This window comes from Mobula hypostoma, chromosome 12 (assembly GCF_963921235.1).
Source record: "Mobula hypostoma chromosome 12, sMobHyp1.1, whole genome shotgun sequence".
In the NCBI taxonomy this organism is placed as follows: Eukaryota; Metazoa; Chordata; class Chondrichthyes; order Myliobatiformes; family Myliobatidae; genus Mobula; species Mobula hypostoma.
The window spans coordinates 8,476,402-8,502,972 of NC_086108.1; the positions used below are offsets into that span (position 1 = coordinate 8,476,402).

The 26,571-nt window shown below is 45.1% G+C and overlaps 1 protein-coding gene across 2 annotated transcripts in view; it reads right to left on the minus strand.

Annotated features, from left to right (window-relative positions):
- The window catches only part of spint2 (serine peptidase inhibitor, Kunitz type, 2), a 54,708-nt gene that overhangs the window by 19,181 nt on the left and 8,956 nt on the right, over positions 1-26,571 (minus strand). For both annotated transcript variants that reach the window (XM_063063595.1, XM_063063594.1), the window contains exons 2-5: positions 10,418-10,588; positions 9,630-9,683; positions 886-1,011; positions 96-152 (exon numbers count right to left, since the gene is read on the minus strand). In XM_063063595.1, the coding sequence (XP_062919665.1) occupies positions 96-152; positions 886-1,011; positions 9,630-9,683; positions 10,418-10,588 (408 nt within the window). The remainder of the gene's footprint in view (positions 1-95; positions 153-885; positions 1,012-9,629; positions 9,684-10,417; positions 10,589-26,571) is intronic.

The window sequence follows — 26,571 nt, forward strand, 5'->3', positions numbered from 1 at the left end:
ATGATAGAAAAATGGAGGGCTATGTGGGAGGGTTACGTTGGTGTGGTCATCAACATAAAAGACTGATGTAAAAATCCCAAGCAGTGGACACTTACCATTGTCCTGCTCATCTGAGCCCCCAGGTGCAGTCAATAGTGTGTAACTGTCACGAACTGGGAAAAGGCAGAGAGAAACGTCTTGTTAAATCAGTTTGTTTAGAACCTCAGCCACTCCTGTAATACACAGCTCATGAGTTGTTCATCCTCCACCCCCACCCCCCTGTTCACACCTGTCCTGTGGGGGGAGGTGGCGTGCCTGATTCTGATTGTCGAAAGCAGCTTCCGTTGTGATTGGTCAGTTTAGAAGCTGCAGCTATTTCCCCATTGGATAACCACCCGTGTACGGTTTCAGATACCCTGGGTACATAAAATAGCACATGGAAGGGGCTTGCTCTCTTCTTGCTTTGTTTAAGGCAAGAATGCACACAATGATTGTGAAATTTGTTGTTTTGTGGTTTGCAAAACATAAAATACTACAAATTACAATTGTACACATTAAAAAATGAAAAAAAAAGAGAACAAAAGCAGTGGGGAAGTGTTCATGGGCTCATTGTCCATTCAGAAATCTGATGGCAGAGGGGAAGAAGCTGAGCGTGTCTTCAGGCTCCTGTTCCTCCTCTGGGATGGCAGCAATGAGAAGAGGGCGTGTCCTGGGTGGTGGAGGCCCTTAATGACAGATGCCACCATCTTGTGGTATCATCTTTTGAAGATGTCCTCGATGTCTAAGTGAACTTATCCAGAGATTGAGGGTAAACCAGGAGGAGAGGAGGGGCTTCCTGTCCACACACACTCCAGAACAACTCAATGGGTGCTATGACACAGGCAACTCTGCACCCCCATCACTTACCCGCATCACAGTACTGGAGGTCTGATTTATCAAGGCAATGTACCTCCCCATCACAAATCTGGTCAGAGGGGACACAGCAGCCGTCACGGCAGTGGAATTCATCAGCCGAACACTGCCTCGAACATTCTGCAACAGACAGGATGGACAATTGTCTCAACGTTCCTACAATCATTCTCAGGCACAGGATAAAGACAGACACTCTGTGGCCACTCTGTCAGGTATACCTGCTCATTAATGCAAATATCTAACCAGCCAATCATGTAGCAGCAACTCAATGCTTAGAAACATGCAGACATGGTCAAGAGGTTCAGCTGTTGTTCAGACCAAACATCAGAATGAGGAAGAAATGTGATTAAGTGGCTTTGACTGTGGAATGATTGTTAGTTCCTGGTGGTTTGAGTATCTCAGAAACCTCCTGGGATTTTTATGCGCAACAGTGTCTAGAGTTTACAGAGAATGGTGTGAAAAAACAAAAATCATTCCAGTGAGTGGCAGTTCTGCGGGTGGAAATGCCTTGTTAATTAGAGAGGCCAGAGGAAAACGGCCAGACAGGTTCCAGCTAACGGGAAGGAAACAGCAATTCAAATACACATGCATTACAACCGTGGCATGCAGAAGAGCATCTCTGAACCTTGAGGTAGACGAGCTACAGCAGTAAAAGACCACAACATACACTCAGTGGCCACAGTATTAGGTGTAAGAGGAACGTCATAAGGTGGTCACTGAATGCATAGACACAACACTTAACAGGCTATTGAACACAAGGGAAGAATTTCAATTAAACTCCACTTGCCCCATCATTGAAATATTCCCACAACCATGGACTCACTTTCAAAGACTCTTCATCTCATGTTCTTGATACTTATTGCTTATTTATTTATTCATATTATTTCTTTCTTTTTGTATTTGCACGGTTTGTTGTCATTTGACCCAAGTTGGTGCGGTATTTCATTCATCCTATTATTGACTATGCCCGGAAGAAAATACATCTGAGTTATACTAAGACAATCAGATATAGGAGCAGAATTAGCCATTTGGCCAATTTCCCTCTCAGCCCCATTCTCCTGCCTTCTCCCCATGTCCCTTCATGCCCTGACCAATCAAGAATCTATCAACCTCTGCCTTAAATATACCTAAAGACTAGGGCTCCACATCTGCCTGTGGCAAAGAATTCCACAGATTCACCGCTCTCTGGCTAAAGGAATTCTGCCTCAACTCCATTCTAAAAGAACATCTCTCTATTCTGATGCTGCGTCCTCTCGTCTTAGACTCTCTCAACAAGGGAAACATCCTCTCCACATCCACTCTTTCAAGGCCTTTTACCGTTGAATAGGTTTCAATTAGGTCACCCCTTATTCTTCTGAATTCTAATGACTTCAGGCCTAGGACCATCAAATGCTCTTCATATGACAAGCCTGGAATCATTTTCCTGAACCTCCTTTGAACCCCCTCCAGTTTCAGCACATCCTTTCAAAGATAAGGGACCCAAAACTGCTCAGCACGCTGAGGCCTCACCAGTGCCTTATAAAGTCTCAACATTACATCCTTGCTTTTATATTCTAGTCCTCTTGAAATGAATGCTAACATTACATTTGTCTTCCTCACCACAGACTCATCCTCAAATTAACCTTTAAGAAATCCTACATGACTCCCAGGACCCTTTGCATCTTAGTTTTTTTTATTTTCTCTCCACTTAGAAACTAGTCAACCCTTTCATTTCTTCTACTAAAGTGCTTGACCATACACTTCCTGACACTGTATTCCATCTGCCACTTCTTTGCCCATTCTCCTAATCTGTCCAAGTCCTTCTGTAGCCTCTCTACTTCCTCAAAACTACCTGTCCCTCCACCTATTTTCATATTGTCTGCAAACTTGACAAATTGAACCCTCTCCAGTTTCAGCACATCTTTTTTTAGATCAGGAGCCCAAAACTGCTCACAATACTCCAAGTCAGGCCCCACCAGTACCTCTTACAGCCTCAACATTACATCCTCGTTTTTATATTCTATTCCTGTCAAAATAAATGCCAACATCGCATTTGCCTCTCTCTCTGACTGAACCGGCAAATTAACCTTTAGGGAATCCTGCACAAGGACTCCCAAGTCCTTTTGCACCTCAGACTTCTGAATTTTCTCTCCATTTAGAAAATAGTCAACATTTGTATTTCTTCTAGCAAAGTGCATGGCCATACACGACTCAACACTATTCCATCTGCCACTTCTTTGCCCATTCTAATCTGCCTAAGTCCTTCTGCAGACTCCCTGCTTCCTCAACACTACCTGCCCCTCCACCTATCTTGGTATTGTCACAAACTTGGCCACAGAGCTATTGATTCCATTATCTAAATACCCAAAATCTAATTATTCTGCATTCTGGTAGTGCTTTTCCCTTGTATACAGCCGCAATGGAACGATCTGTCTAGATGGCATGTAAAAAACAAATCAATGTATTTAAAGTCTGCAAAGTCAAAATACTTCACATTGACGGGTTTCCCTTTCAGCAATTCTGCCAGTCAAAACCTCAAAACAAAATACTCTCAAATTTATCAGACTGGTTTTCATTTTCATAAACTTATTCTGCCCCATTCTATTCTTCCCCAAGTTCTTCTGCTGTTTCCCCTGGTCATGGAAGTGTCCGTGCACCTGAGGCACAGGAGGGCTGGTGGACCTGGCATGAGTAGCTGAGGTTTCAGAAATATGAAACATCAGCTCAAAACATACCGAAGTACTGCTGTAGGCCTCAGACCGTCCCACGCCCACTCCTGGGCCCTCAGACCGCCCCACGCCCGCTCCTGGCCCCTCAGACCGCCCCACGCCCGCTCCTGGCCCCTCAGACCGCCCCACGCCCGCTCCTGGCCCCTCAGACCGCCCCACGCCCGCTCCTGGCCCCTCAGACCGCCCCACGCCCGCTCAGTAACAGCTGTAAAGATGTGGTCTACAAACTACAACGGGAGAGAAAATGCATGCCAAAAGGGCAATGTTACAATAGTCATGGGGGAATTCAATATGCAGGTGGCTTGGGAAAATCAGGTCGGTGCTGGACTCCAAGAGGAGGAGTTTCTGGAATGCCAATGAGATGGCTTTTTAGAGCAGCTCATGGTTCAGCCCACTAGGGGAGCACCAATTGTGGATCGGGTGCTTTGCAATGATCCGGAATTGATTAGAGAGCTTATGGTAAAATAACCATTAGGGGACAAGTGATCATAGTAGGATCGAATTCACTCTGAAATTTGAGGAGTAGCTAAGGTCAGATGTATCAGTATTACAGTGGAATAAAGGGAATTACAGAGGCATGAGAGAAGAGTTGGCCAGAATTGATTGGAAAAGAACACTGGTAGGGATGATGGCAGAGCAGCAGTGGCTGGAATTTCTGGAAACAATTCAGAAGGCACAAGGTATCTACATCCTAAATAGGGATTCCTTATTCTAAAGGAAAGATGACAAGATTGTTAACAAGAGAAGCCAAAGAGAGGGCATATAATAGAGCAAAAATTAGTGGGAAGTTAGAGGATTGGGAAGTTTTTAAAAACCAACAGAAGACAACTAAAAAAGTTATTAAAAAGGTAAAGATGGAAAACAAAAGCAAGCTACCCAATAATATTAAAGAACATACCAAAAGTTTCTTCAGATACATAAAGTGCACGGAGAGGCAAGAGTGTATATCAGACGCCTGGAAAACAACGCTGGAGAGGTAGTAATGGGGAAAAAGGAAATGGTGGATAAACTGAATAAGTATTTTGCATCAATCTTCACTGTGGAAGACACTAGCAGTATGGCAGAAGTTCCAGGTGTCGGGGGCATGAAGTGTGTGAAGTTACCATAACTACAGAGAAAGATCTTGGGAAACTGAAAGGTCTGAAGCCTGGACCAGATGGTGTTAACCCTAGTTTTCAGAAAGCAATGGGAGGCGTTAGTAATGATGTTTCAAGAATCACTAGATCCTGAAATGGTTTTTGAAGACTGGAAAATTGTGAATGTCACTCCACTCTTCAAGAAGGGAGAAAGGTAGAAGAAAGGAAACTATAGGCCAGTTAGTCTGACCTCAGTTGCCGATGTTGTAGTTGATAATTAAGGATGAGGTCTCAGGGTACTTAGAGGTCCATGATTAAAAAGGCCACAGTCAGCATGGTTTCCTCAAGGGAAAATCTTAGCTGACAAATCTGTTGGAATTCTTTGAAGAAATGACAAGCAGGAGAATTGGTTGGTGTTGTGTACTTAGATTTTCAGAAGGCCTTTGACAAGTTGCCACACATGAGGCTGCTTAACTAGGTAAGAGCCCACTGTGTTACAGGAAAGACTCTAGCATTTATAAAGCAGTGACTGATCAGCAGGAGGCAAAGAGTGGGAATAAAAGCAGCCTTTTCTGGTTGGCTACCGGTGTCTAGTGGTGGTCCACAGGGGTCTGTATTGAGACAATTCTTTTCAGGTTAGATTAGATTAGATTAGATTAGATTCAACTTTATTGTCATTGTGCAGAGTACAGATACAAAGCCAAAGAAATGCAGTTAGCGTCTGACCAGAAACGCAAATAGTGTTATTTACAAAATAACTGCCAATAAAAAGTGCTACAGTACACAAATATAAAAGTGCTGAGACAGTACAATATGGGTGCAATACTACTTAGTGCTGCGATGTGAGGTTCAACAGGGTCACAGCCTCAGGGAAGAAGCTCTTCCTGTGCCTGCTGGTGCGGGAGCGGAGGCTCCTGTAGCGCCTACCGGATGTGAGGAGAGTAAAAAGTCCATGGTTAGGGTGAGATGCATCCTTGATAATGCTTTTCGCCCTGCCCAGGCAGCGTTTATGGTAGATGTTCTCAATGGTGGGCAATTGGGTGCCGATAATCCGCTGGGCAGTTTTCACCACACGCTGGAGTGCTTTGCGGTCCGATACGGGACAATTGCCATACCACACTGAGATGCAGTTGGTGAGTATGCTCTCAATGGTACAGCGGTAAAAGTCCATCAGTATCCTGGGACAGAGGTGAGCTTTCTTGACGCTCCGCAGGAAATAAAGACGCTGTTGTGCCTTTTTGATCAGGATGGAGGAGTTCAGAGACCAGGTGAGATCCTTGGAAATGTGGACACCAAGGAATTTGAAGCTTGATACACGCTCCACTACAGTTCCGTTGATGTAGATGGGGACGTGAGCTTGACTCCTGGCATGCCTGAAGTCCACAATGATCTCCTTGGTCTTCTGGGTGTTAAGGGCCAGATTGTTGTCAACACACCACGTGGCCAGGTGTTGGACCTCGTCCCTGTAGGCCATCTCGTCATCTCCTCTGATCAGACCAGCCACCGTGGTGTCATCTGCGAACTTGGTTATGGAGTTAGAACCATGTACAGGAACGCAGTCATAGGTGAAAAGGGAGTACAGAAGAGGGCTCAGCACACAGCCTTGAGGCACGCCGGTGTTCAGGGTGAGAGTGGAGGAGGAGAGGTTGTCTAACTTAATGATTGGGGTCTGTTAGTCAGAAAGTCCAAGGTCCAATTGCAGAGGGATGAGCTGATACCAAGCTGGCGAAGTCCGGCGATCGGCTTGGAGGGGATCACAGTATTGAATGCTGAACTGAAGTCAATGAACAGCATTCTGACGTAAGAGTTGGGGCTGTCCAGGTGGGTCAGGGCAGAGTGAAGTGCCATGGGGATGGCGTCCTCTGTTGACCTGTTGGTGCGATAGGCAAATTGATGGGGGTCCAGGGTAGTGAGCAGACAGGATTTCAGATGTGATAGAACCAGTCTCTCAAAGCACTTTGCAATGATGGGGGTGAGTGCAACTGGATGGAAATCATTCAGGTCCGTGGCAGTGGAATGCTTCAGCACTGGCACGATGGTGGCGATCTTGAAGATTGTGGGGACAACTGCCTGGGCCAGGGACAGATTAATAATGTCCGTGAAGACCCCGGCCAACTGCCCTGCACAGACTCTGGGCACATGGCCAGGTATTCCATCCGGACCAGCTGCCTTCCGTACATTCACCCTGCTCAGGGTGGCGCGAACATTGGAGGTGGAAAGTGACAGAGGCAGTTCACCAGGTGGGAGATCCGCTCCGAGGGTGACCTCCTTGTTCTCTCGGTCAAAGTGAGCGTGGAAGTAATTGAGCTCATCAGGGAGGGAAGCAGAGCTGGAAGGGGGCACGATACTAGGTGGTTTAAGTCTGTAATGACCTGTATGCCATGCCACATGTTTTTATGTCATATGTTGGATGATGAATGATGGCTTTGTTGCAAAGTTTGCAGACAATATGAAGATAGGTGAAGGGACAGGTGGTTTTGAGGAAGTTGAGAGGCTACAGAAGGACTTAAGACAGATCAGGCAAGGAAATGACAGATGGAATACAGTGTATGGTCATGCACTTTGGTCGAAGAAATGAAAGGGTTGACTATTTTCTAAATGGAGAGAAAATATATTAAAAAAATAAGATGCAAAGGGTCTTGAGATTCCAAAGGAGGTTCAGGAAACTGATTCTAGGATTGAAAGACTCCTCATATGAGGACCATTTGATGGCTCTGGGCCTGTACTCACTGGAATTCAGAAGAATGAGGTGGTGGTGGGGGAACATCATTGAAACCTATAAAGGTCTCAATACAGTAGATGTGGAGACGATGTTTCCTATGGTGGGCCAGAAGACATAACCTCAGAATAAAGGGATGTCTTTTTAGAGTGGACATGAGGAGGAATTTGGTAAATGGATTTCAGTAAGGCCTTTGATAAGGTTCCCCATGCAAAGCTTATTCGAAAAGTAAGGGGGCATGGATTCCAATGAGACCTTGCTTTGTGGATCCAGAATTGGCTTGATCACAGAAGGGAAAATGTGGTTGTGTAAGTTTATATTCTGCGTGGAGGACGGTGACCAGTGGTACTTTGCGAGGACCTGTTCTGGGACCCCTCCTCTTTGTGATTTTTATAAATGACCTGGATGAGGAAGTCGAAGGGTGGGTTAGTAAGTTTGCTGATGACACAAAAGTTGGGGGTGTTGTGGACAGTCTGGTTGTCAGAGGTTACAGTGGGACATCGATAGGATGCAGAACTGGGCCGAAGAGTGACAGATGGAGTTTAACCCAGGAAAGTGTGAGGTGGTTCATTTTGATAGGTCAAATTTGAAGACAGAATAGAATATTAGTGATAAGACTCTTGGCAGTGTGGAGGATCAGCGAGATCTTGGGGTCCGTGTCCATCGTGCACTCAAAGCTGCTGCACCAGGATGCCCGTGTTGTTAATAAGGCGTATGGTGTGTTGGTCTTCATCAACCGTGGGATTGAATTCAAGAGCTGTGAGGTAATGTTACAGCCATATAAGACTATATAAGCTAAATAGAGACTAGGCAGTTTCTAGAGTAGGTTACATGGTTGGCACAACATTGTGGGCCGCAGGGCCTGTAATGTGCTGTAGATTTCTATGATTCTATGAATTTCTTTAGCCAGAGGTGATAAAACTGTGGAATTCGTTGCCGCAGGAGGCTGTGGAGGCAAAGTCATTGGGTGTATTTAAGGCAGAAGTTGACAGATTCTTGATTGGTTTGAGGACGAAGGATACCAGGAGATGGCAGGAGACTGGGGCTGAGAGTGAAATGGATCAGCCATGACGAAATGGTGGAGCAGACTCGTTGGGCCAAATGGCCTAATTCTGCTCCTGTATCTAATGGTCTTATATGGTCTAATGAAATTATAAAGACAAGAAATTCTGCAGAGGCTGGAAATCCAGAGCAACACACAAAATGCTGGAGGAACTCAGCAGGTCAGGCAACATGGAAGGTAAGGGAAAGGAATGCCATCAGGACTGGGCAGTCCCGGCCCTTTTGGCCCATGAATTTGTGCCAAACTAACCTACTTTGAGATCAATCTAACTCTTACAAAGCCCTGCATTTTTCATCCGTCCATGTGCCTATGAATTAAGGACTGTGCTGGCACAAGGACCGGGAATCATCCAGGGTCCTGGACTGGAGATGGGCGGAGATCTCAGGAGCTGGCCAGGAAGGAAGGGCAGAATCCTGAGGGGAGGGGGCCCTCCAGGGCTTGGGAAGCAAGGGCCAGAGTCAAAGTTCAAAGTAAATTTATTATCAAAGTAGGTAGATGTCACCACATATTACCCTGAGATTCATTTTCTTGCAGGCATCTATAGGAAAGTAAAAAAATGCTATTACAATCAAAACACTGGGGGCCAGGAGTGAGTGTGCGGCAGTCTGAGACCTACAGCATTACTTCAGCATGCTATTAAAAATCTCTTAAATGTGCCTACAATAATTTCAGGTCCAAATCCACATTTGTTTTCAAAGTTACCACACACAACCCTGAGATTCAGTTTCTTGTAGGCATTTATAGGAAAAATAAAGAAATACAATAGAATCTATGACAAACTACACATAAGCAAGGACTGACAAAACAACACGCACAAAACGCTGGAGGAACTCAGCAGGTCAGGCAGCATCAATGGAAATGAATAAACAGTCAATGTTTCAGGCCGAGAGACTGAGAAGGAAGCGGGAAGAGTCCAGAGTTAAAAGCTGGGGAGAGGGGAAGGAGGCTAGCTGGAAGGTGACAGGTGAACATGAGTTGTGAACGAGCCCCCAAAGGCTCTTGTGTCGCTAATGCGATGTGCCTGCGATGCTGCTGCAAGGACACTCGTGCATAATGACAACAAACGTGAGCCTGACGTCGCATTGGGACTTCAGGTCTCCATCAGCTTCCCAATGCTGTTCACCCCCCTTAGCTCAACTACACAGAGTGACGGCGAGCGAAAGCAGACTTACCTTTCACACTCAACACACTTCTGCTTACCACTGGCACCAAGTTGCTTAACGGTTCTGAAAGAGAGAAAGGAGAGGTCAGTACCGGGGCACAGACACTAAACGTAGCCATGTGTGCAAACACAATGTTCTACATGGGAATTTCGTCAGGGTAGACCCAGCTTGGGTGGCAGATGGAGATACATCTCTACCAAGGGAGGTGTAAGGTGCTCCTTCCCTCCACTACCCTACAGCAAGGTGTAGCACTTGCTTGGACTCCCCACCCTCAGCAGGTGGTGGATGGTCATACGAGCAGCCGGTGCATATCATCAGTCCTGGTTATGCGGCCACTGACTCCAGGCAGACAACCTCCGAAGAATATTGGTCGTGGCTACAATCACCTGGTTTCTCAAAACCTGCTGATCTCCTGGGTTTTTTCATGCTCAACAGCTTCTAGAATTTACAGAGAATGGTGTGAGGAACAAAAGTTATCCAGTGAGCAACATGTTTTGTGGGTGAAATCACAAGAGGTCAGAGGAGAATGGTCAGACTGGTTCAAGCTGACAGGAAGGCAAGAGTAACTCAAATAATCTCACAGGGAGAACGTGTGAACTCCACAAAGGCAGAACCAGAGGTCAGAACTGATCTCGAGCGGCGGTAGTTGCCAGTCAGCAGCACTACCTGCTGCATGCAATGCTCCGGGCAAACAGGGGCATCCTGGTCGGCAATGGACCGACTGCACTGCCTCGTGACCAAGAGGCCCCGCCGGGGACATACTGGAAGCAAGCACGCGCCCTCCCGCCAGCACAAACCTGTGACTTTGCTGCAGGCCTTCTGGCAATCCGCTTCACTCTCATAGTTGTTCGGGTTGGGCAGGCAGCCTCCGTAAATGAACTCCTGGCACACCTGTTCCGTGGTGTTGAAATACCACCGAGGAAACCAGGCACGGCACGGGCCCGCCTTCGAGGGACTTGTGCAATCCACTGAAAAATAAAGATTAAAGTCATTCAGGAACATCACAGCAAGGTACAGTCGTGTCACAGGAGCGTTAAGTTATTATCTGTATTTGGAGAAGCAGTTGGAATGGGCCTTTCATTCCCAACAAGTCACACTGACCAGCAGTACCCCTATTTATTTATTTATTGAGATACAGCACAGAATCGGCAATCCGCTATTTAATCCCAGCCTAATCATGGAACAATTTACAATGACCAATTAACTTACCAACCGGTATGTCTTTGGACTGTGGGAGGAAACCAGAGCACCCGGAGGAAGCCCACATGGTCACAGGGAGAACGTACAAACTCCTTACAGGCAGCACCAGAATTGAACACCCAACTGTGACATCCTGAGCTGTAAAAGCATTGGGCTAACCACTATGCTACCAATTAATTATTGCCAGGTACAGGAAAAAGCATGCCTTGCACACTGTTAATTATGATGTGTTTCTAGTTGCTCATCTTTCTGTTGCTAGTTTGGGCGACTTTGAGTCAGGGCAGCCTACAGATCATGAACACTGAGCTGAACTGAATACGGACTCCTTCAACTTTGTGTTTTTATATTCTCTGTTTCTGCTCGTTCTTTCATGTTGCCGTTTGCACGATTTGTTTTTTGCACTTGGGCGGGGGGGTTGATGTTTTTCTTTTAATGGGTTCTGTGGTGTTGTTTTGTTTCGTGGCTGTCTGCGGGGAAAACGAATCTCAGGGTTGTATATTGGGACAAGTACTTTGATAATGAGTGCATTTTGAATCCTTTAGTACAACCAGATCAGTTCAACACACGGTACGCTGAGATAGTACAAATTCAACATTCAAAATAAATTTATCAAAGTACATGTATGTAACCATTTACAACCCTGAAATTCATTTTCCTGTGGGCATACTCAATAAATAATGACCTTAATAGAATCAATGAAAGACCACATCAACTACACAGGCATTAGCGGCAGACCAATCGATACAAAGGGAGAGAGACCTTCGCATAGGTCGGGGAGAAGAGTTTTAAAAAGGAGCATTTTGCAGGGATCAGCACATTAGCAGCAGAACAATCATTTTGCGATTCATTAGCAGGAGCAAATAAAAGTAAAGCAGGGTCAAAGTGGAGCGGCCATTGTGTGAGTGGGCCAATGTAGGAGTGGGAACCTGAGGCTTTGGCTCAAGAGGCTTCGGTGGAGAGGCACAGGTAAGTGGCAGGTAAGGCTGTTGTGGTGGTTGAATAAAAAGTCACTAAATTACAGCTAATTAAAGTAGGGGTGATGCAGGATCAGGTGATGTGCTGTAGTTGCATGATGTGGGAGCTGGTGGACCCCATTGTGGTTCCTGGTGACCACATCTGCAGCAAGTGTTGTCTGCTCGAAGAACTCAGGCCCAAAGTTGATGACGTGGAATCTGAGCTTCAAACACTGCGGCACATCAGGGAGGGGGAGAGTTACCCAGATTCTCTGTTTCAGGAGGGAGTCACACCCATTAGATTAGCTGCCTCAAATTCGGTCTGTGGTCAGGGACAAGGGGGTGTGACTGCGAGTGAGGTGGGTAGTGGGATCTAAGAGACAGTGCTGGAGGAGCCTCAGCCTTTGGGCTTGTCCAGCAGGTCTGAGATTCTTGCTCCCTGTGTGGATGAGAGTGGGGGCTGTAGGAAGGATGAGCAACATAATTGTGGCACTGTAGTTCAGGGAGCCATTCAAGGGGCGGGGGGGAAAAGAAGAGAAATGAAGAGGTAATTGGGGGTAGAATAGTCAGGGGAATAGACAGAGTTCTCTATCACGAGGATAGGGTGCCCCTGAAGGCTGTGTTGCCTGCCTGGTCCCCTTGTTCGGGACATCTTATCCGACCCGCAGAGGAATTTGCATTGGGAGGGGAAAGATCCAGTTGTCGTGGTCCATGTGGGTACCAATGACATAGGTAGAATGAGGAAAGAGGTTCTGCTGAGGAAATTTGAGCAGTTAGGGACTAAATTAAAAAGCAGAACCAAAACAGTGGAAATCTCTGGATTACTAACTGAGCCACGTGCAAATTGGCATAGGGTCAAGAAGATTAGAGAGTTAAATGCGAGGCTCAAGGATCGGTGTGGGAGAAGTGGGTTTGAATTCATGGGAAATTGGTACCAGTATTGGGGAAGGAGGGAGCTGAACCAATGGGATAGGCTTCACATGAACCACCTTACCCGGATCGCAGAGAATCGCACAACTAGGCCTGTGGATAGGGCATTAAACTAAATAGTAGGGGGGTGGATTCAACAGATTGGAGAAGTATGGATTAAGTAAAAGAGAAAAGTGTGGATAAAGATAAAGAAAAAGCCAAAGATAGAAAAGAGAAAAGTAAGGGTGGAGTGAAGGAAAGTCTAGTGCAAAAGAGTAAAAGATTACAAGATTTTAAAAGCACAATGAATGTAAGGGCTCTTTATTTGAATGCCCATAGTATTCGAAACAAGGTCAGTGAACTTGTAGCACAAATCAGTACAAAGGGGTACGATTTAGTGACATTACAGAGACATGGTTGCAGGGTGGAGAGGATTGGGAATTAAATATCCAAGGAAGGATAGGCAGGAAGGTAAGGGAGGTAGAAAAGCGCTCTTAAGTAAAGATGAAATCAGGGTGATATTGAGAGACGATATAAGATCTAAGGAGCAGAATGTTGAATCCATCTGGGTAGAGATTAGTAATAGTAAAGGGAAAACAAAAATCACTGGTGGGAGTTGTCTATCAGCCACTGAATAACAACATTACAGTGGCACAGACAATAAACAGAAATATCTGAGGCATGGAAGAATGGAACAGCAGTTATCATGGGGAACTTTAACTCGCACATAGATCGGGTGAATCCAGTTAGACGAGGCAATCTTGAGGAGGACTTCATAGAATGCATCCGTGACAGCTTTCTTGAACAGCATGTTACTGAACCCACAAGGGAACATGCTATCTTAGATCTGGTCCACTGCAATGCATTCGTGATCTTGTAGTTATTGATCCTCTTGGAAAGAGTGATCACAGTATGACTGAGTTTCTCATACAACTGGAGGGTGCAATAGTTCAACCTAAAACCAGTGTATTATGCCTAAACAATGGAGACTACAATGGGATGAGGGAGGATTTGGACAGTGTAGACTGGGAACACAGGCTATATGCTGGGACAGTTGAGGAACAGTAGAAGACTTTCAAAGAAAATTTTCATGGTGTTCAACAGAAGTATATACCAGTTAAAAGCAAGGACAGTGATGGTGGGGAGAGCCAGCCTTGGATAACTAAGGAAATAAAAGAAGGCATCAAACTAAAGGCTCGTGCATGCAAAGTCGTCAAGAGTAGTGGGAAACTAGAAGATTGGGAAAATTTTTAAAAGCAACAAAGAACCACTAAGCAAGCAATAAAGAAAGGGAAGGTAGATTATGAAAATATACTAGCACAAAATATAAGAATGGATAGTAAAAGTTTTTATAATTGTATGAAGTGGAAAAGGGTGGCTAAAGAGAATGTAGGTCCCTTGGAGGATAAGAAGGGGGAATTGATATTTTGGTAATGAGGAAATAGCTGAGGCTTTGAATGACTATTTTGTGTCAGCCTTTACTCTGCAGGGCATGTCTAACATGCCAAAGAGAGATGTTATGGATGTGATGGGAGGTGAGGATCTCGATACAATAGCTTTCACTAAAGGGGTAGTGCTGAGCAAACTTGTGGGCCTGAAGACAGGCAAGTCCCCTGGTCCTGTTGGAATGCACCCCAGGGTACTGAAAGAAATGGCAGAAGTTATAGTAGAGGCTTTGGTGATGACTTACCAAAGTTCTCTGGACTCTGCTCAGGTCCTGGTGGATTGGAAGACGGCGAATGTCACGCCACTGTTCAAAACATGATGTAGGCAAAAGGCAAGTAACTACAGGCCAGTTAGTTTAACATCTGTAGTTGGGAAAATGCTTGAAGCTATCATTAAAGAAGAAATAGCGAGGCATCTGGAAAGGAACGGCTCCATCAGGCAGATGCAGTATGGATTCAGCAAGGGCAGGTCCTGTTTGACAAACTTACTGCAGCCCTTTGAGAATATAATGAGTCCAATGGATAGAGGGGAACAGATGTACATTATTTACTTGGATAAGGTGCCACATAGAAGATTTATCCTTTAGGTAAGGAGACATAGAGTTGGGGGTGATGTACTAGCATGGATAGAGGATTAGTTAACTAATAGAAAGCAGAGAGTTGGAATACGTGGGTGTTACTCTGGTTGGCGATCCGTGGTGAGTAATGTGCACAGGGGTTGGTGTTGGGCCCGCAACTATTCACGATATATATTAATGATCTGGAAGAGGGGACCGAGTGTAGTGTATATATGTTTGCTGATGATACTAATTTGAGTCAAAAAGCAAATTGTGCAGAAGTTACGGAGAGTCTGCAGAGAGATATAGATAGGTTAAGTAATGGGCAAGGGTCTGGGAGATGAGTAGAATGTTGGTAAATGTGAGATCATCCACTTTGCAAGGAAAAATGAAAGACCAAATCATTATTTGAATGGTAAAAACTGCAGCATGCTGCTGTGTAGAAGAACTTAGGAGTATTTGTGCATGAATCTCAAAAGATTGGTTTGCAGGTGCAGCAGGCTATCAAGAAGGCAAATGGAATGTTGGCCTTCATTGCTAGAGGGATTGAAGTTAAGAGCAGGGAGGTTATGCTGCAACTGTATGGGGTACTGGTGAGGTCGCACCTGGAGTACTGCAAGAATTTCTGGTCTCCTTACTTGAGGAAGGATATACTGGCTTTGGAGGCAGTGCAGAGGAGGTTCACTGGGTTGATTCCAGAGATGAGGGGAGATTGAGTCGCCCGGCACTGTATTCATTGGAATTCAGAAGATTGAGAGGAGATCTTATAGAAACATATAAAAGGGATAGATAAGATAGAGGCTGGAAAGTTGTTTCCACTGGTAGGTGAGACTAGAACTAGGGGACATAGCCTCAAGCTTCGGGGGAGTAGATTTAGGGTGGAGATGAGGAAGAACTGCTTTTCCCAGAGAATAATGAATCTGTGGAGTTCTCTGCCCAATGAAGCAGTGGAGGCTTCCTCAGTAAATATATTTAAGACAAGGTTGGACAGATTTTTGCATAGTAGGGGAATTACAGGTTACGGGGAAAAGGCAGGTAGGTGGAGATGAGCCCATGGCCAGATCAGCCATGATCTTATTGAATGGCAGAACAGGTTCAACGGGCCCCGACTCCTGCTCCTATTTCTTATGTTCTTATAGGGTTATAAAGAAAGCTTTTAGCACATTGTCCTTTATAAATCAATGCATTGAGTACAGGAGATGAGATGTCATGTTGAAATTATATAAGATGTTGATAAGGCCTAATTTGGAGTACAGGAAAGATGTAAATAAGGTTGAAAGAATACAGAGAAAATTTACAAGGATGTTGCCAGGTCTGGAGGACCCGAGTTACAAGGAAAGATTGAATGGGTTAGGACTGTATTCCTTTGATTGAGATGAAATTTGATACACAATTATGATGGATATAGATAGGCCTGTGGCCAAGTGGTTAAGGCATTTGACTAGTGATCTGAAGTTCACTAGTTCAAGCCTTGGCTGAGGCAGCGTGTTGTGTCCTTGAGCAAAGCACTTAATCACACATTGCTCTGCGACGACACTGGTGCCAAGCTGTATGGGTCCTAATGCCCTTCCCTTGGACAACATCAGTGGCATGGAGAGGGGAGACCTGCAGTATGGGCATCTGCCGGTCTTCCATATAACCTTGCCCAGGCCTGCGCCCTGGAAACCTTCCAAAGCGCAAATTCATGGTCTCACAAGACTAACGGATGCCTATAAAAAAGATAGGGTAAATGCAAGCAGGCTTTTTCCACTGAGGTTGGGTGGGACTACAACCTGAGGTCATAGGTTAAGGGTGAAAGGTGAAAAGTTTAAGGAGATCATGAGGGGAAACTTCTTCACTCAAAGGGTCCTGAGAGTGTGTAACAAGCTGCCAGCACAAGTGATGCATGCAAGCTCTATTTCAACATTTTAGTAAAGTTTGGATAGGTACATGGATAGCATGGGTACAGAGAGCTGTGGTCTCGGTACAGGTCAATGGGAGTCGGCAGTTTAAATGGTTCGGTATGGACTAGATAGGCCGAAGGGCATCAACAACTTTGCATTCAACATTAGTAAGACCAAAGAACTGATTGTGCACCACAGAAAGGATAAGACGAAGGAACAGCAGTCCTCAGAGGGATCAGGAGTAGAAAGAGTGAGTAATTTCAAGTTCCTGCGTGTCAATATGTCTGAGGATCTATTCTGGGCCAAACATATCAAAGCAGCTACAAAGGAGCCACGCCAGTGACTATATTTCATTAGGATTTTGAGGAGATTTTGTTTGTCACCAAAGGCTCGAGCAAGTTTCTGTGGAGAGAACATTTCTGGTCGAGTGCGTCACCGTCTGGCACAGGATCGGAAAAAGCTGCAGGCAGTTGTAAACTCAACCAGCTCCATCATGGGCACCAGCCTCCCCAGCATCGAGAACATCTTCAAAAGGCCAATGCCCCAAGAAGGTGGCATTAAGGACAACCACTACCAAAGACATGCCCTCTTCTCATTGTTGCCATCGAGGAGGAGAGACAGGAACCTGAAGGCACATGGAACGCTACCGCTCAAGTACAGAGGCCCATGATGCTGTGTCGATTCTTTAAAGCCTACTCTAACATTAATCTAACTTTCTACATGGCCCTCCACTTTTCTATCATCCACTCAATGTTTTAGGAAGAGCTTCCCCTCCAGCATCTGATTTCCAAACAGTCCATCAGACCGTAAACACTACCACAAAATTTTGCTCTCTTTTTGCACTTTTTTTAAAAAACATTATTGTAACTTATATTAATTTTTAGGCCTTGCACTGTACTGCTGCCATGAACACAGCTAATTTCATGACACATGTCAGTGATATTGAACCCAAATCTAAAATCTGTCATTTCCACAGAGGTGAGAGTGTGGTAAATATGAGAGATTCTGCAGAGGCTGGAAACCCAGAGCAACACACTCAAAATGCTGGAGGAACTCAGCAGGTCAGGCAGCATCTGTGGAAAGGAATACAGGGTCGACCTTTCGGGCCAAAACTCAGCACCCTTGTGTTAAGACAGAAATCAGCTGGCTGGAAAGTGGACTGACCAACTCTCCCTCATCTCTACCTGTGAAGTTCAAGAGGGGCACAAATTCGACTGGGCTTCAGACAAAGTCATGGCACAAACAAACACATAGCCTGCAAGACAATTTCTAGAAGTGTGGTTTTCCACAAACAATTCGGTAAACAGACAGATAGAGCTCGATCCTATTTATGAGACAATGTGGGCAAAATTCCAGACAACCCACAAAGTTCGCCACACAACCAACCAGTGACGAGAATGCCTCCCCATGTCTGAACTGAGTTTCCGTAATAACAACCAATCAGCTGATTGATGAGTATATAAAGACCAAGCATTCCGAGGACACACCTCAATTCACAGCGCACTGATATCTTCTGGTATGGTGACAAAACATTTGCAAGTAAGCTGCCAAGATCAGGGAACAACTCAACCCAATTATCAACTACCCAAGCTACACATTTTAGAATCAGAATCAGGTTTAATATCACTGAAATTTGTTAACTTTATGGCTGCAGTACAATACATGATAAACAAACAGAGGAAAAAACTGAGATACATTACGTGTGTGTGTGTGTGTGTGTGTGTGTGTGTGTGTGTGTGTGTGTACACACGGAAATGTAAAATAAAAGGTATTGTTCATGGGTTCAATGTCCATTCAGAAATCAGATGGCAGAGGGGAAGAAGCTGTTCCTAAATTGCTGAGTGTCTGTCTCCAGGCTCCTGTACCTCCTTTTCCGAGTTAGAAACCAGCTGATGTTCCCCCATTTCTCATTCTGGCTTCTTCCCCCTTCCATTCCAGTACGGGTCTCACACCGAAACATCGCACATTTATTCCCTCTGTTGATGCTGCCTGACCTGCTGAGTTCCCCCAGCGTTTTCAGGAGGGAAAGAGAAGAAGCTTTTACCTTGCCCGACCCACCCAAAGACTTCAAATCAGTCATAAACAGCTCAGTCACAGTCAGTGAAAGAAGCACAAGAGACGATGGGAATGTGCTTTAAGAGATTAGTCACCAAGACGATACTCCACTAACCGGTTTAACAACCTAACTTGTAATCATTAACTCTCAGAAACAGTTAAAACTTGTGCGTACATCTGGAGCACCTCCAGCTCATGACTGCATACACCATATGTTATGCTTTGTAACTTCAAAACATTAAGCTAATTCAAATGAGGATACAGGAGCCCGAAATGCAGAACTCACACTCATTGATTCAGGAAAACCTTCTTCCCCTTTACCATCAGTTTTCTGAGCGGACATTGAATCCACGAACACTACCTCACCACTTTTTTATTTCTATTTTTGCACTACTTAATTTATCTTATTAAAATATGTTTATATAAAGATATTTTTTAAATATATTTAGCTTTATAATATACATATAATTCTTCCTGTAAGTTACAGTTTTTATTATGTGTTTCATTGTACTGCTGCCATGTAACAACAAATTTCACAACATATACTGGAGATACTAAACCTGATTCCGGGTCGAACCTCGTGTTTACATTAAGCGAGGTGCACACGTATCATGTGGTCCTGTGATGGCGTATGCAATTCATGTATTTATATGTATAACCCATAAATATTTTAAAAAACCAAGAATGCTTAAACAATAGACACGCGCACACATATATACTCAAATATAACTCAAATATTAAATACACATCAGCATAGACTGCGCAACTAAGGCCATCACTGTCAAACCCAGTTGTAGGACAGAAGAAATTTCACTGCTGTATGCAGTAGAAGGACCAAGGTATGGGAGGTACATTCTAGAAACCACTCTGTTATGACACCAGAAACATTTTCCAAACACTCACTCAACAGGTTAAATCATTGACTAAACTTATTCATCGCAGTACATCTACAACCCCTGTAGAGCCAGCCAGGTTCCTCCTAGGAAGACAGAATCACAGTCCGGTTTATTATCAATGACATACGCTTGGTGACCACTTTGTTATGTACACCTGCCCCTTCCGCCACTGGCGTTTAGGGCCACAGTGAAAATCCTCCATCTCCGTCTCTCCACACTGTCACACTCAGATTCAGAAGGATTCTACATTGATGTCTCTGTAACAGCTTTGTTTGACCAGTCAGGGTTGTTAGCCCTGAGCTGAACCCCTGAACCTGCAGGACCGGTGAACCACTCTCAGTCTGACCTCTATCCTTTGACCTGTTTGGCATGGGTGACCCTACTCAGAGCCAAATCATAAAACCCTGACTCCAGGCAACCAGAATAGCTCTCCGAGTCATCGAGGCACGCAAGCCTCCAAGCCCGACGACAAGGCTGTGGCCCTCTGTATACCTGCTCATTAGTGCAAACATCTAATCAGCCAATCCTGCAGCATCTTCAACATCACTACATGTCACGTCATATGACGTGGGTGATCACAGTCCCATGACTAGGATCATTCTTGGCAAATTTTTCTACAGAAGTGGTTTGCCATTGCCACCTTCTGGGCAGTGTCTTTACAAGATAGGTAACACCAGCCATTATCAATACTCTTCAGAGATTGTCTGCCTGGCATCAGTGATTGCATAACCAGGACATGTGATATGCACCGGCTGCTCCCATGATCCTGATTGGGCTGGAGTCATGTGGCAGCAACTCAATGCATAAAAGCATGCCGACATGGTCAAGAGGTTCAGTTGTTGTTGAGACCAAACATCCGAATGGGGAAGAAAGGTGATCTCAGTGACTTTGATCTGGAATGATCATTGGTGCCAGACGGGGTGGTTTGAGAAACTGCTGCAGATTACCCTGGATTTTCAGGCACAAGTCTATAGTTTACAGAGAATGGTGCAAAAACATCAAAAAAAAAAATCCAGTGAGTGGCCGTTCTGTGGGCGAAAATGCTTTATTAATGAGAAAGGACAGAGGAGAATGGGCAGACTGGTTCAAGCTGACAGGAAGGTGACAGTAACTCAAATAACCACACGTTACCACAGTGGTGTGGAGAAGAGCATCTCTGAACGTACAATATACCAAACCTTGACGTGGATAAGCTGCAGCAGCTGAAGACCACGAACATACACTCAATGGTAACTTCATTGGATACAGGATGGAGTTGATAAAGTTTCCCCTGGGTGTTGTCTTGCAACAGCAGTACAGTGCAATACATAAAAACTGACTAAATGTAAAATCTAAACAAATAGTGCACAAAGGGCAAAGCTCGAAGCAAGTTTATCATCAAGGTACATAAATGTCATCATATACAACCCAGAGATTCATTCTCTAGTGGGAATACTCAATAAATCCATAGAATAATAACCATAACAGAATCAACGAAAGACCAGACCAACTCGAGCATTCAACCAGTGTGCATAAGACAACAAACTACAAACACAAAAATAGTAATAATGAATAATCAATAAATATTGAGAACGTGAGATGAAGAGTTCTTGAAATGAGTCCATTTGTTGTTGGAACATTTCAAGGATGGGGCAAGTGAAGTTGAGTGAAGTTATCTCCTCTCGTTCAGGAGCCTGATGGTTGTGGGGTAATAACTGTTCCTGAACCTGGTGGTGTGGGACCTGAGGCTCATTGTGGTGAGTGAAGTTATCCACACTGGTTCAGGAGCCTGATGGTTGTGGGGTAATAACTGTTCCTGAACCTGGTGGTGTGGGACCTGAGGCTCATTGTGGTGAGTGAAGTTATCCACACTGGTTCAGGAGCCTGATGGTTGTGGGTGGAGTTAGTGCTGCCCCACCCCCCCCAGTGTTTGCTCAGCCGAAGACAAGCTCTGTTGTTTTCTTCTGCAGATTTTGGCGGCTTTGGAAGGCTTCAGTTTGGTCTCTTTAATCGAGTGGCTGTATCTTTCTATCTTGTATGTGCTATGTGTGCATTGTGCCATGTGTGACTGTTGGTATTCTGTTTTGTACCTTGGCTCTGGAGTAACGATGTCTTGTTTGGCTGTATTCATGGAGGGGTGGATGACAATTAAACTTGAATTGAATTTATTTATTATTATTATTTCTTTTTGTATTTGCACAGTTTGCTGTGTTCTGCACTCTGTTGAACAGCCAAGTTGGGGCATTATGCTATGGATTTACTGAGCATGCCCACAAGAAAATTAATCTCAGGGCTGTATATGGTGACATACATGTACTTTGATAACAAATTTATTACCATTTCTGGTAAAGCTTCATTTGAATCAGAATTAGTCAGAGAAAAGTACAAACACAGAAACAGGCCCTCCGGCCCATCTACTCCCTTCCCCCTCCATACCCCTACTATCCATGTACCTATGCAAACTTCTCCTACGCATTGAAATCCACCTGCACCGGGACCATCGCCCTCCATACCCCTACTATCCACGCACCTATGCAAACTTCTCCTAAACATTGAAATCGAGCTTGCATGCCCCACTTGTGCTGGTAGCTCGCTCCACTCCACACTCCCACCACCCTCTGAGTGAAGAAGTTTCCCCTCATGTTCCCCTTAAACTTTTCATCTTCACCTTAACCCATGCCTCTGGTGGTAGTTCCATCCAACTGGTTGCAGTCCCATCCACCCTCAGTGGAAAAAGTCTGCTTGCATTTACCCTATCTATACCCCTCATAATTTTGTATACCTCTATCAAATCTTCTACATCCCAAGGAATAAAGTCCTAACCTATTCAGTCTTTCCTTATAACTCAGGTCCTCCAGACCCGGCAACATCCTTATAAGTTACCTCTTCACTTTTTCAATCTTGTTTACATCTCTCCTGTACGTAGGTGACCAAAACTGCAAATACTCCAAATTACGTCTCACCACTATCTTATACAACTTCACCATAACATAAATCAGGTTTAATATCACTGGCATGTATAGAGAAATTGGTTGTTTTGTGGCAGCAGTACAATGCAATACATAACAAACTATAACTTACAGTAGGAAATATTTCAAAAATTTTTAATTAAATAAGTATGCAAAGAGAGAGCAAAATAAATATTGAGGTAGTGTACACGACTTCAATGTCTGAGTTCCACCATGTGCCCATGACGGTGCTGAGTTCCTATCATCTTTACTTTCGCTGGAAATTCATGACTGCACCACTTTTTTTTTTGCTGTGTTTGACCTTTAAAGGAATGTACATTTGTTGCAGATTGTGTGGTATGTCCTTAACTGCCCGCATGTCAGACTTTTTAAAATGTAATTTTCCCAGTCGCCCACAGCCAACTCGTCTCTCACACCATCACAATCTCCTTTGTTCAGATTAAAGACACAAAGAGATTCTGCAGACGCTGGAAACCCAGAACACACACGAAATGCAGGAGGAGCTCAGCAGGGCAGGCAGCGTCTAGGGGAAAATAAATAGTTGGCAGTCAAGCCAAGGCCCTTCTTCAGGACTGGAAAGGAGGGGGAAGATGCCTAAATAAAAAGGTGAGGGGGGGGAGGGAAAGAGTCTAGCTGGAAGGTGATATTTGAAGCCAGGTGGGTGGGAAAGGCCAAGGGCTGGAGAAGAAAGAATCTGATAGGAGAGGAGAGTGGACCATAGGAGAAAGGGAAGGAGGGGGAGACCCAGGGGGAGGTAATAGGCAGGTGAGAAGTGAAAGGTCAGTGTGGGGAATAGAGGAAGGGGGAGGGGGAGGAAATGGGTATTCACGCCATCAGTTTGGAGGCTAGCCAGATGGAATACAAGGTGTTGCTCCTCCGCTCTGAGAGTGGCCTCATTGTGGTAAACCATGTATATATGTTGTAACTGGGTTACCTGTCTGGACACACCCCTCTGCTGACTGCCCCTGTGGCTCCTCCCACAGAGTCCTGTATAAAGGTGTTCGCCTTGCCCCTCCCCCTCAGTCCGGGGGCAGACACTCACCGTGGAAGTCGTATTGTACAGCGAATAAAAGCCTTTCAGTATTTTACCAAACCTCAGTCTTTTGGAGTAATTGAAGGTGCTTCACTCATCTTGATACAAGAGGAGGCCGTGAACTGATGGGTCGGAACGGGAATGGGCATGAAAATGTTTTGCCGCTGGGAAGCCCCGCTTTATGGAGGTGCTCAAAGAAACAGCCCCCCAGTTTACAACGGGACTCACCGATGCAGTGGGAAGATGCAGCTTGACTTGCTGAATTCCTTCAACATTTTGTGTGTGTTACCTCAGATTAAAGATGCTCGTTTCAAGCTGAGTGGCATCCATTTAACTTCCCTCTTCGGGTCTCTTTGCAACTGATTATTTACGAACCCTCTCTAACCAGACGTTAATTCAACCCTCTTGTTCCTCCACACACTGATTCAGAAACTCATTACTTATCTGGTCTTGTAACAGTATTTCATTACGTGTACATTGAAGCATACAGTGAAACGCACCGTTTAGGGTGCAGCTCACGAGCGTCGTCATGCTTCCAGTGACACTGTAACATGCCCAGATCTTACTGTCGTTAACCTGTACGTCTTTGGAATGTTCAAAGTACATTTATTATCAAAGTATGTATACATTATGCAAACTTGAGATTTGTCTCTTCACAGGCAGCCACAAAGCGAGAAACCCAATAGAGCCCATTTTCAAAAAATCACCCAATGTGCAGGGAAAAAAAAGCAAATCATACAAACAGCAAAAGTAAGCAAACAACATTCAGAACAGAAGTTCACGAAAGTGAGTCCACAGCGATGAAGCCAGCGGCCGATTCAGGAGGCAGTTAGTTGCAGGCCACAGTCTCAGCTCAGCGCAGAGATGAGTAAATCCCATGGAGCATTGAGCAGAACCGGCCTGCCCCTCACCTCCGGCCCCGGCACCCTAACCTTTTCAACCTGGCCCAGTGCTTAAATCGTCCAAACCTTGGGTTATTCCTCACTCTCGGACCTGAACCCTACCACTTTGATATGCTCTTGGGGCTGGGCCCCACGACAGCCTAAATTCGACCCCGTACCCATCCTTACCAATTTGGCCGGCACTTAAACTGGTCACATCTCGGGTCTTCCCTCACTCTCAGGCCTGGGCCGCACCGCCACGGCTCCGCTCACCTCAGTTCTGCCTCATCAAGTCGGCTCCAGCAATGGCCAAACATTGGCTCATTCCTTCCTCCCGGGCCCAGGCCTCACCACCTCGATGTGGCCTGTACATGCCACACCACAACCATTCTGCACCTTCGAGACTTCAGTTCACACTGCAAAAATGCCAGGTTGTACAGACGGTTTAAAACAGGGTTGCCAACTGTCCTGTATTAGCCGGGACATCCCGTATATTGGGCTAAATTGGTTTGTCCCATACGGGACTACCCTTGTCCTGTATTTCCCCCGCTAAGGTAGAGCGTTCCTATGAAACTGTTCGTGAGCCAAAATGGCGTAAAGCGAAGAAGCAATTACCATTATTTTATATGGGAAAACTTTTTGAGCGTTCCCAGACCCAGAAAATAACCTACCAAATCATACCAAATAGCACATAGAACCTAAAGTAACACTAACATATAGTAAAAGCAGGAATGACATGATAAATACACAGCCTATATAAAATAGAAATAACGTATGTACAGTGTAGTTTCACTTAACAGAATCAGGAAGATTAAGCCAAAACCGATTTGTAGAAAAAAAAAATTGGCACGTACACGCATGCAAACGACACACATGCGCACGTTGCTCATGCGCACACAGATGCCCATGCAAGGCTTCATGGTCATAGTAGTCTTTCTCAGGGTATACACAAGTGTCCCGTATTTGACTGCTACTTTTGTCCCTTATTTGGGAGCGAGAAAGTTGGCAACCCTAGTTTAAAAGCTCAACTCTGAAAGGGAAGTTACGGGCTCTTGGTTGAAGTGATTGTTCAACCAGAAAAAGTCTGATTAATAAAGTGATTTTCTTGTTTTGTTTGCAAGTCTTCACTGCGCTTCACCAGTGCCATCTTAAGCAGGAAAGTGGAGGAAATACATGTGGGGACAATAAACAAACTCCTTACAGGCAGCAGTGGGAATTGAACCTGGGTTGCTGGTGCTTTAAATCATTACGCCACAGTGCAACCCATCTCCGTGCGGATTGAAACTAATATGAGCACCAAAGGTGGAGATTTTGCATCAGTTTGGGAAATTACAGCAACCAAGATGGCTGCGACTCGATGGCACAACTCATGCTCCTGCTGGCCAAACCACAAGGAAGTGTGTGGGTGGGAAAGGCTCCTCTCTTTGACCAAAGTTCAGACCATTAAGCAATAAAGTGCAAAGGATATAACTATACCACAGTGTTTCACTTGTTAAAAGTTAATCTGCAACTTCTCTAGGCCTGGGAATACAGACCAGAGAAGCATTAGGCTATCAGCACAAGGCTGTGTGCTTAGCCTCCCCAGTTCTACTCGCTTTACACCAAGCACAGCTCCAACGCCATATTCAGTTTGCCGATGACACCACCGTCGTTGGCCAAGTCAAAGGTGGTGACGATTCAGCTTGTAGGAGGGAGACTGAAAGTCTGGCTGAGTGGGGTGATAACAGCAACCTCTCACCCAACATCACCAAAAACAAAGAGCTGATTATTGACCACAGGAGGAGGAAACCAGAGGTCCATGAACCAGTCTTCATCAGGGGATCAAGGGTGGAGAGGGTCACATTTTAAATTCCTTGGTGTTTTCATTTTAGAGGATCTGTCCTGGGACTAGCACGCATCGTAGCGCCTCTACTGTCTTAAGCCTGATTTATACTTGTGCGTACGGGCTACGCCATAGGCCTGATTTATACTTCTGCGTAGCCCTGCGCCCCAGTGAGCATGCGTTGTTGGGTCTGCGTCGCTCTGCAATTCGTCGCCAAAATGCTAGTTGGCGGTGGGGTTTCTTTGCCACTGTGTTGAGTTCCTTCGTCAGAGACGTGGACGAGGAAATGCATTTCAAATATTTTCAGCTGTCAGCAGGTAGATTTGACGATTTGGTTCATCGTCTCCAACCATTCATTTCACATCAGTG